Source organism: Typopeltis vanoorti, chromosome 14, assembly GCF_054136105.1.
Source record: "Typopeltis vanoorti isolate ZY-2024b chromosome 14, IOZ_Tvanoo_1.0, whole genome shotgun sequence".
NCBI lineage: Eukaryota > Metazoa > Arthropoda > Arachnida > Uropygi > Thelyphonidae > Typopeltis > Typopeltis vanoorti.
Genome location: NC_143562.1, coordinates 20,842,452 through 20,855,041, shown reverse-complemented (window position 1 = coordinate 20,855,041; position 12,590 = coordinate 20,842,452). Strand labels below are relative to the sequence as shown.

At 36.6% G+C, this 12,590-nt stretch overlaps 1 protein-coding gene across 1 annotated transcript in view; it reads right to left on the bottom strand.

Moving 5' to 3' along the window:
• Window positions 1-12,590, bottom strand: part of LOC150099286 (uncharacterized) — a 623,534-nt gene that overhangs the window by 487,241 nt on the left and 123,703 nt on the right. Inside the window, exon 7 of the mRNA XM_090404213.1 lies at window positions 3,386-3,555. Within this exon, the coding sequence (XP_090260339.1) occupies window positions 3,386-3,555 (170 nt within the window). The remainder of the gene's footprint in view (window positions 1-3,385; window positions 3,556-12,590) is intronic.

Below are 12,590 nucleotides of genomic sequence, written 5' to 3'. Positions count from 1 at the left end.
CATAACTTGACATTTCTTGACATTAAACTGACACTCAATAACTTTTGCTCATATTGACAGCCTATTTAAAATATCCTGCAAGCTTTCCACATCACCTTGATTAAATATAAAGTTGACTGCAAATTACTATTACTATTATTATTGCCCCAAGACCTCATGGAGTCAAAGACTCATCTGGGAGGTCCTTTTATCACACACAGCTCATCATACCGTGTCTTAAACACACTCAAACTCCTTGCAGACACCACACTCTCAGGCAAGGCATTTCAATCATTTACAACTCTACACGAAAAAAACCTACCTCTCACTTCCCTACTCACGCCCTCTTTATACAGTTTCCGGGGATGACCTCTGGTTCTCCCCTGATCTCCCACTATTTCTCCAGCACTGATCCTATAACAACCCCTTACCAACTTGTAGGTCTCTATCATATCTCCCCTCGTCCTCCTGTCCACCAGACTCTGCAAGTTGCATCTTCTCAATCTTTCCTCATACTCGACATTCCAGAGTTCAGAAACTACCTTAGTCAGTCACCTTTGGACCCTTTCCAACATCTCTTCATCCTTCTGAAAACCAGGTGACCAAATCTGAGCACAATAGTCTATGTGTGGCCTAATCAAAGCCTTATACAACGGAACAAGAATCTCCCTACTTCTACAAGTCTGTGTCCTTCGCATCATCCCCAGAAGCCTTTGTGTTGTCTTCACAATTTTTGCTACGTGTCCCCTAAATTTTAGATCCTTATCCACTATTACCCCCAGCTCTCTCATTTCCTCCACCCCCAACAATATATCCTCACCAAGCATAAATTCTACATCCCATCTTTGTTTTCCAAATTTTAAAACCTTACATTTTGCAACATTGAATTTGCATCCCCATTCACAATATCATTAATATACAAGTTAAACAGTTATGGACCTAAAACAGACCCCTGAGCAGGGGCACAGCTAGGGAGGGGCAGAGGGGGCAGTCCTGATTGACTAAATTCTTCTCATAATCCGAATTTGTCTCCTTGCCATGCTGGTCACCTTTCTTGCTTGAGCCTTGTACTGTTTATGAGTTTGCTGGTCACCTTTCTCTTTATATTTCTTTATATATAGGAGATCTGGGGTTGAGGATTGATACAAACCTGAAATTTAGGGGACATATTGCAAATGTGGTGAAGGTAACACAGAGGATTGCTGCAATAATGAGAAGGACACTGACCTGCAGAGATAAAAGGGTTATCATTCCATTGTATAAGACTCTGATCAGGCCACACTTAGACACTTAGACTATTATTCTCAGATTTGGTCCCCAGGATTTGAATGGGATAAATTAACTGTGGAAAGGGTACAAAGTAGATAACAAAGATGGTTTCAGGACTGTACAATGTTGTTATGAGGATCGGCTGAGGGAATGTGGACTGCAGAGTTTTTGGATAGAAGAAGGAGAGGTGATATGATTGATACTTTTAAATTGTTGAAAGGTGGTTACAGGGTTGACACTGGGGAGTTCTTTTGCTTGGTTGAACAGCGGGAAGGTGATGACAAGAGGCCATCCCTGGAAGTTAAGAAAGGAAACCACGAGCAAGAGGGTATGGAGTGGTTTCTTTGCATGGAGGATGGTTGAACCATGGAATGCATTGCCTGATGGAGTGGTGAGAGTGAAAATGGTCAATGAGTTTAAGGAGTGGTACGATAGACTTTGTGTTTCTTAGGAGGGACCTCCCCTCGATGAGTCTTGATAGACTTTGTGTTTCTTAGGAAGGACACCTCCCACGATGAGTCTTTTGACTCCATGGAGGCCTGGATAATAATAATAACAATAATAATAATACACCCTCCACAGCATTTTCTTCTTCTGCAGCTCATGCTTAATGATGTTACTTATCCATCTAACTCCCACCTGATTAACATCCCTTACCCTAGGTATACAATTTAATACTGCTTCCACTAGATGAACCTTAACTATATCCCATGCATTAGTAATATCCTTATGCTGCATTGTTTTATGCCATAGTACAGATTTAAGCTTATTCCTAAGCACGTCACAGTCACCTGTGTTGTAGCTCACAAATACCATTTCTTGATAGAATATTCCTCATGTTTTACGCTGTCCCAAGTCAAAACTGCATAGTCACTTTTGCCAATTGGAGACAATGCTGTTACCTTGGTTATGGATAGCTCTCAGATCCTATGACCAGGTACTGGTCATAGGTTATTAAATAGTTATTATTAAGTAGTTACTGAAAACATGGAATGCAATATGGTAAGAAATGAAGTTGATTATTTCATCATTCCATTTAATGTTTGCTATTTTACATTTAATGTTTGCTATCTACTGTCTGCATTTAATCATTCCACAATTTGCTATTTCATTATTCCCTTGAATGGTATGATGAAATACAAACAACTATAGAGGCAATAAAAAGATTACAAAGTATACTTGCAAAAACAAACATCAGTGTCACTAAGAGAAATATTGCAAAGAAATATAATAAAAAAAGTAACCTGATCCAAGATTCTTGGAATAGATTCGTTAGTAATATTGAAAATGATGTACATCATTTTCAATATTACTAACACATAGCTTATGAATTAATGAAATATTTGAATAAACCAGAAAAAGATTTTTTTTCTTATTTCTGAATTTAGTTGCATTTTTTTTTTTTAATTATTTTGGACTTATTATTGTGACACCTCCAGGGAGTCCATGGACACATTGCGGGAGGGCACACTACTCTGCTGCACAACAACTCACCATCTCTTCTACCTAATCCTCTTATTACACACTACTACTAGGAGAATACTTATGCACAGACACACAAGACTCCAGCTGGGGGGCCAAAAAATTAGCCAATTTAAGGGGTCCCAAACAATGAGGCCAAGGGTTCCAGAGCACTCTAGTGCTTCAGACCCTACCAGTCTCGGGAAAAGCTAAGTACAGCCCTGACTACTACCATCAACACACAACACCATCTAAACATTTAAATAAACATTTAGCTTGGATGAATGAAAAAATTTCCAAATTGAATGATAAATCATTATTGTGGTATACTGATCTATCTTTTAGCAGAGAAACATGCACTGTTATTAATAAAGAAAGTAATGAGGGAGAAAGCAGCTCAGATCAACTGGACCCTTATCCTAAATACAACAGATGTTCTTGCTGGACATCTTTCAATATAACTTATGATACTTAACTAAATTCATAAAATTTATTAATATATTGTAATCAAATTCATCAAATTAAACAAATCAAAGTAAACTGAATAATTTTAATTGTCCATTTAAAATCAAAACATGTACTTTATATTATACGCACTTCAAACCATTCTGCAGTTACAACAGAATTGCACTCTAAAGATATATATTTAAAGAAAGTAAGAAAAAAAAAAACTAACTTCTTTAGATTTTGGACTCTCTAACTGTATACTACGAAAATGAAGCTTTTCATCAGATTCACCACCATACGGCTGCCAAATTGGACTTCTAGGTTGGCTTTCAACTGTTGATTCATGGCTTTCTTCTGCTTTCCTTGCAACTGATGGAGAAGTGCTGCCAGGCATCCACACTTAAATGTATATATTATCAACATTAAGAACAGTACAATATTTAGAACTAAAATAATATTATATATTTATTTAAATATTTTATAAATGCATCAATTCAGTAACAAATAATGCTTCTCATTGTAAAAATGAATGAAAGTGGACAATTTTGCAAACTTGTTAAATAAGCTTGTAAAATTTTTGATTTTATGAATTAACACAGACATCAGGGAAAAAATGAAATGTTTTTTTATTTCCAATCCAAAAGTAATGCAATACAATATGAGCACAAAAATATGCAACATTAAATGAAAATTGCACTTTCATCAGCCATTAGATGAGTGGATAACACTTTTGTGGATTAACAAACAGGTCATGGATTTGAATTCAGTCATGAGTATGAATGTTTGTAAATGCTTTATTTTATCATCTGATGTGAGCTTGCCATTCTGCTTATTAAAGGATGGTGGTCTCATATAGTCGATGTGAAGTAGCTGGAAAAAGATCCATTTTTGATCTTTAGAGCAAGGTTTCTAGATTATCTAATCCTTAGGCCAAGCATAGGTTTCCAACTGTTCGATGTGAGGAGAGGGGAGGTTCACATTTTAAAATCACTACAGAAAAATAATTATTCTCTAAAATCCAGCATTATTCTCTAAAGCATTTAACAGATGGTCACATAGCAAATTACTATTTAACCACACAACTGGACGGTATGGTGGTTAAACTGCAAATGAGGCTAGATTAGTGAGCTCTATGGAGGCATCTGAAAGTAGAAGAGTAAAAAGTAGGATATCACAAAACTCTGTGATATCCTGCTGTTCAACCTGTATATAAGTGTTGCTAGTTTGGAAACATTAGCAAATAGTTGAATAACTACTCTTTTCCTAAACCATTTACAGCATCACGTTACTTCGGTCAGCACTTCAGTAAGGTGACTGAAATGATGACTATTCAGAAGGTTTTGAACTGATTAGCAATGTGAACAGATAAGTAAGAATATCAGTTTAAGGTAGCTAAACATAAGGTTTTCTATTATGAAACAGGGAAATGCTGACATTCTACTGTCCGAACACAGATACGAGACCCTCGGCTGGCAATTTGCCAAACAGAGTCAATTTGTGTTGAAGGGGAGAAAGGAATAAGGCGATGTACAAATTTGTTACCGACACGTGAAATCACATGCTTTATACGTAAAATTTTCGAACTGTTCTGCAAGCAAAATAGTTACCACTTTAAAAACTAGAATTTTCATAAAAGAAAAGCTAATTTTCTGATGTATAATAATAAACACTCATCTCACAAAACACATTGATTACCCTATTATCGAAAGGGATTCGCCTTCTTCTGCCATGCGCATAAGTGTCGAAGGGTCTCTCATCTGTGATCGCACAGTAAAAGCACATTGCAATGGTAATGAAGAGAACTGCTGCTATTGTGAGACAAACATTACAAAGTAGAAACAAGGAGGTGGCTGTTACTTTGTATAACACCTGGATCAGAACTTACTTAAAGTACTGTATACAGATTTGATCAAATAGTTCTTATGACAATACAGAAATCTTAGAAAGGATTTAGAAGCAGGTAACTAAGGAAAGGATGATATGATCAAGACAAAAATTAATGAAAGGAGCTTACCAGACAGATATGGAATTTTTCAAGTGGGCAGAAGTAACAAGAGCACACAGAATCAAGAGGATGCAAACTCGGCAACACTAACCAAAGTTAGTGTGGCTAAGCCAGCACAGCATCATACACATCCAAAAGGATGTGTATGATGCTATGTATTATGGGAAGGATCCAAACTGGTTTTGACCTTTTTCAAGATTTCATCAGTGGGAACCAATCACTAACCCAAGAAGATAATTTCTTGAATTTAATTTGCAATGAAGTGAAAAAACTTTACTCAGTAAAGTTTAGTACCTCTTCTAGGTCTGACTCCCACTGATGGTGGTCTTGCTTCCTGGAGGAAAGCAGTTCTGCCTTGGTGGGGAGGCTTAGAAAACCTGCTAAGCCCTCATATTGGCAAAACTATCTCTTTTGTAAAGAACACAACACATTTCATAGAATGCACCAAATACATCACAATAGAACCTACTGATCTGCTTGCAAGCCTTGACATCATCAATCGGTTCACCACAGTACCAAGAACAAAAACCCTACTACTACAAGACTACTAGCAAACAGTTGAATAACTACTCTTTTCCTAAACCATTTACAGCATCACGTTACTTCGGTCAGCACTTCAGTAAGGTGACTGAAATGATGACTATTCAGAAGGTTTTGAACTGATTAGCAATGTGAACAGATAAGTAAGAATATCAGTTTAAGGTAGCTAAACACAGATACCATAGATCTCTTCAAAGACTGCACAAACAGTACTTTCTTCAAATTCCAAGAACAGAAGGATGGATTAGTAATTGGCCCTTGTTAATAAATTTGTTCATGAAGTGGTTTGAAGTAAAAAACATTCAGTACCAGGGAACACAACCTAAAGTTTGGCTCAGATATGCTGATGATGTATTCATCATTTGGTCCAGCTCTATTACCCAATTAGAAGATTTCTCACATAACTTAATAATATCTACCCTCGGATTAAATTTACTGTTGAATTAGAGGTAAATAAACAGATGTTTACCCTTTTTAGACACAGTTGTAATGTATTCCAGCAGAACACATTCAATTTCTTAGTGTATAAGAAGCCAGTAAACACCAGACGATATTTGCACACCACATCCCATCACCACCCAGCACAAAAAAAAAAGGAATTATTCATTCCCTATGTGATAGAGCTTACAGATTCTCCACTAATATAGATAAAAGAAACTAATAGCTTGACTACCTAGCACCATCCTACCAAAGAATGGTTACAACAGAACATTAGTTGACAAAATAAATGCTGTCAGCTCCTAGACAGGCAGATAATGAAAAAAAAGACTTTTCAGATGAACAATGATTCTCACTTATGTACAGTCAGCCAGAGAACAAAATATCAAGGATACCACATCAGCAAAATATAAAGGTAACTTTCTTCTATCCCCTCAACAGGATCTTTAATATTCTGAAACCCTCAAAACTTTCCCATACAAGTCTCAAGAAACTTGGTGTTACAAGATCAACTGTACTTGTGGTTTGTAATACATGGGACAGATAGGCAGGTCAAGAGAAACACATTAATCTGAACACACCAAGAATGCAGAGAATGAAAGGAAACACAAATCAAGACTGGCAACTCATACAACCAAAACCAAACATCAAGTATTATGGCAGCAAACCAAAATGCTCCACAAGATTATAATTTTTTTCTCAAGAGCATTCAAGGGATCAGCTGAAATGATCAAATATACTCAATAATGCAACTTAAAACAAGGGATGATTCTACATGAAGCCTGGTCTTCTCTAATTCAACATAACATGCATGTGGTTGCTAGTAGTTCACAGCAGTGCACAAACCAGCAAAAAACATCATAGCAAATGCACACTTTCCATTCTTATTCCTTATTTTTAAATATTTTATTATGCACGTTACCTGTTATAACTTAATTTTTAACTTATTCCTGTATTTCTCCTGATGATGGGAAAAAGAATTTTCACAAAACTATTAGAGTAATCAATACAAATTATTCTATCCCATATGCTTCTGTCGTGTGGAATAACACTGGCAAAAACATTTCTATTTTGTTGTCACTCCACTGAAGAGCCTACACAATGATATGTGTTCAGGTAATGTGTTGTGTATTGTAGAGTGGCTCTCTATGGAGATATCATGTAATGATAATAATAATAATAATAATATAACTTCTATTGAGTTATCTTCCAGTAACTCTAAAGGCCTAGATTCTTGCTAATAAGACCTCAATAAAGTTTGAAACTGAGAGGGAGGTAATACTCACAGTAGTGTGCATTGTCTACTATAATATAATAGATAATGCACACTTCTAGGATACACAGGGAAATGTATGATAAAGTTGACTGTTCTCTATATAGTAGTTAATAGGTTGGTGAGTGGAATACATTGCCTGACACTGTGGTGAATGCAGACGTTAAATGAATTTAAGGCATGGTTTGATGGGTTTTGTATGTAACAGTGTTTGCCTTCAGCAATAAGTCTGTTGATTCATTGCAGAAGATCTCAATGGAGATCTGGTGTTAATAATAATAATAAACAGCAATACCAATGAGGAGATTGGTATTGCTGTTTATTATTCTTCTCATACTCTGCCAAGCTCTCTTCCTGTGGGGAAGAGAGCTTGGCAGAGTACGAGAAGGATTACGATACATCTGATAATCTAAGCAATGTACAACTGTATATCAGGAATTAGGTGAATAAACAGAGTCCAAGGGAATGGATGAACAGTGAAATAAGGCAAGCAATTGGAGGAGAAGATACAAGAAAGCCTACAGTGATCAGATGCACAAGGAGAATAAAATACAGGCTAGAAACATGACAGGCGCATAGTAAAGAAAGAGGAAGTGAAATATGAGCCACTTAGGGGAAAGAAGATGCAAGGGAACTCTTCCACTGTGTGGCAATCAAGAGGAGGAATAATATTGGAATGGAACAATTGGTAGATGGTTATGGTAGCAGGATGACCATGGCAAAAGACAAAGGACAATTAAATTAAATAAATCCACTATTTACTGAACTATTCAGGTTTCTTGCATGGCTAACAACATCTGTACTCCTCAGAGTTCTCCCAAAATTGCTTCATCTGCAAACAACTATATATCACCATTCAAATTCTCACCAATGCCATCTACATACAAATCAAATAACATCTGCCAAAAAAACTGCCTTGGGACACACCACTCGTGACTTTACTCTTCTGTGATATTGCTCCCCCATAAACAACTTGCTAATACCTATCAGACCCAATCTCCAATTTAGTGCATTAAATATAAATATATTACTATGTATGCAACCCGTTGTCCAATGCATTTGTCACATTTTTATAATATGTAAAGATTATTACTATTTTTTGTTGTTGTTGTTTTTGGAGATAACCTCCATGGAGTCAACAGACTCATCATGGGAGGTCCACTCAACTAGCAACATGTCTATCATAATGATAACTGAAGTTACACTACCTGCATTCACAATGCACTCTTGTGATGCATTCTGCTCTCCAACAACTCTTCATGCAAAAAATCTACCCCTCATATCCTCTTCACCACATCTTCCAAGGATGGCCTCTTGTTCTTCCCATCTTAAAATCCACTCTTTTTATAATTCCTTCTGTATGAATCTGATAAAATCCCTTAACAAACTTGAAGGTCTCTATCATATCTCTTTTCCACCTATCCAACACATTTCCTCAAACACTCTTCATAACCAACACTCCAGAGTTCTGATATAATTTTGGCCATTTGTATTTGGACCCTCTCCTAGTGTTTCTACATCACAATAAAAACCAGGTGACCTAATCTGAGCACAATAGTCCATATGTGGTCTGACATTGTCTTATATAGATGCACCACAAACACCTTATCCCTACATGTTAATATACTTTTTATCATGGCCATGCAGTCTTTGCAATACTTTCTATGTGCCTTGAAACTTCAGTCTGCTGTGTACCATCACTGCAAGATCCTGAATCTCATCCACTTCCTGAAGTACAGCTCCACCAATACAGTACGTAGCCTTATATTTCTGTATCCTAAAGTGTAACACCTTGCATTTATTAATATTAAAACTGCAACCCTACTCATTTGTCCAAGCTAAAAGTCTATTCAAATCTTTCTGTAGAAAATTAACATCAGCACTACTTCTGATAATTCTACCATTTTGCATCATCAGCAAACATTTGAAGATCCCCAGTCAGTCCACATGAAATGACATTAACAAATAAGTTAAATAGTAAGGCCTAAGAACAGAACCCTGAGGCACGCCACTAGTCACTTTCCATTTCAGAGACACTGCTCCATCATATACAAGTTATTATTATTATTACCACCCCAAGACCTCATGGAGTCAAAGACTCATCTGAGAGGTCCTTTTATCATACACACAGCTCATCATACTCACTGTCCGTGCCAGGTTATTTTGCACCCTAGGCAGAGTTTACAAGTGCGCCCCTTATTTCACAAGTGCACCCCTTATTTCATAAACTAAAATGTTTCTAACTGACATTAAACAAAATAAAATTGTCTTTCAGGTTAAAATAATAGGGCTTTTTTTATTTTCTTTTTTAATTAATTTGAAAATTCTCTGTTATAATTCATTTACAAAAAAAAGTTATAAAATACCGAAATTTAATATTTTAAAATGTTAACGTTTTAAAACATTTATCTTAACTGAATTTTAAATAGCGGTAAGTTCAAATCATTTAGGTAAGGAAAAAAAAAGAACCAAGAGTTAAATAGTGAAATAGTGTGATGTGCGAGGGATAAGGAAAAAGAATCAATACCTAAATCATATACACTATTTAATTTTGATATTTTAGTAAAGTATGAATAAAGCATAGCTTGAAGTTTTGTGCCCCTTCATGGCTTGAGGCCTAGGCGGTTGCCTAGTTTGCCTAAATGGTAGCACCGGTCCTGATCATGCTGTGTCTTAAACACACTCAAACTCCTTGCAGACACCACACTCTCAGGCAAGGAATTCCAATCATTTACAACTCTACATGAAAAAAACCTGCCTCTCACTCCCCTACTCACACCCTCTTTATACAGTTTCCAGGGACTTCTACAGCATTGATCCTATAACAACCCCTTACCAACTTGTAGGTCTCTATCATATCTCCCCTCTTCCTCCTATCCACCACTCTGCAAATTACATCTTCTTAATCTTTCCCCATACTCGACATTCCAGAGGTCAGAAACTACCTTAGTCAGTCACCTTTGGACACATTCCAACATCTCTTCATCCTTCTGAAAACCAGTTGATAGTATAATTCAGAGAGTCAATCTCTGATCCATTGAAGCGGTATATATACTATCTATTTCTATCCTCTGCAGCTTGAACACAAAATTATTATGTGGAAATCTATCAAATGCTTTTGAAAAGTCCAAGAATATCACTGTACATGATTCTTTCTTATCCAACACATTCTTCACCCTATCCTAAAACATAATCAGATTGCTAAAACAAGACCTACCCTTCACAAACCCCATGCTATCCCATGTCCATCAACCTAATCCTGCATTCTATTGCTAACCAATTTTTTCAACACTTTAATCACAACTGCAGATATATAAGTCTATATTTGGAAACTTCAGCTGATCTATAATTGGAAACCTCCATTCTTAAACCATGTTGTGAGAGGCATTATTTTTCCTTTTTCCACTCCTTAGGTGCAAGTTGAGTTGGGAGGCTTTCATGAAATAACCAGGTCAAGGCTAAGTCTAAGTCTTTTCTCAGGTATGGCTAAGTCGTTTCATTTTTTTTCCAGCATTTAACAGCATTTAACTTCTGGAACAAACCATTGATGGAACTATTCATTAAAAATTTCTTTTGTAACCCGACCCTTTTTATTTGCCTTCCAGTGTACTGGTAACGTGTTAAATTCTACAGCTTTCATTGTCCGCGGTCATAGGGATCGATTAATGAGTAATGCTTTTAATATACGATCTCCTAAAGAATTCTGCAAAATAATAGAGTCACACGATCCTTAGCTGCCTTAAAGCCACCAACACTTTTTTTGTGATTTCGCTATATAAGTTCTACTTGGCATTTGTCTACATTCTGTAGCGTAGAGTATTCCCTGATATTTAAAAATCGAGGGGGTTCTCCAAAATTCAAGTTTAAGTACATATGTACCGTACTAGGAAATGATAATTATAATGGAAATACCGTTTTCAACAGAACAGAATTCAAACAGAAATTTTTAAAATAAGCACCATTTTAACCGTGTTAAATCAAAATATACATTGTAAAAATAGAATTGCTTTTGTTTTCTAAACCGTGTTATTTCAAAATTATGTAAAAAAAAGCCATGTAAAAAAGAAAATTAGCTGTACTATTATTTTCCACTTCTATTCTTGAAGGACATAATTCCTCTGTTACCATTGGCAATCTCCCCTCCCCACTCCTCTCTTCATCTTCCAATCCTTAGTTTCACTAATTATTATTATTATTTCCCAAGACCTCATGGAGTCAAAGACTCATCTGGGAGGTCCTTTTATCACACACACATCTCATCATACCGTGTCTTAAACACATTCAAACTCCTTGCAGACACCACACTCTCAGGCAAGGAATTCCAATTATTCACAACGCTGCACGAAAAAAACCTGCCTATCACTCCCCTACTCACACCCTCTTTATACAGTTTCCAGGGATGACCTCTGGTTCTCCCCTGATCTCCCACTATTTTCTGTAGAACTTCTCCAGCACCAATCCTATAACAACCCCTTACCAACTTGTAGGTCTCTATCATATCTCCCCTCTTCCTTCTCTCCACCAAATCTGCAAATTACATCTTCTCAATCTTTCCTCATACTCAACATTCCAGAGGTCAGAAACTACCTTAGTCAGTCGCCTTTGGACCCTTTCCAGCATCTCTTCATCCTTCTGAAAACCCGGTGACCAAATCTGAGCACAATAGTCCATGTGTGGCCTAATCAAAGCCTTATACAATGGAACAAGAATCTCCCTACTACTACACGTCGGTGTCCTCCACATCATTCCCAGAAGTCGTTGTGTTGTCTTCACAATTTTGGTGATGTGTCCCCTAAATTTTAGATCCTTATCCACTATCACCCCCAGATCTCTAATTTCCTCTACCTCCAACAATATATTCTCACCAAGCATAAATTCTGCATCCCATCTTTGTTTTCCAAATTTTAAAACCTTATATTTTGCAACATTAAATTCACATCCCCATTTGCTTGCCCAATCACTCAATTTATTCAAGTCTTCTTGCAAGGCCACAACATCTTCACTACTCTTTATGGTTCGTCCCAACTTTGCATCATCTGCAAACAACTGAATATCTCCATCCAAATCTTCGCCAATATCATTAATATACAAGTTAAACAGTAATGGCCCTAAAACAGACCCCTGAGGCACTCCACTAGTGACTTTCCTTCTCCTGGATATCACACCCCCATACACAAC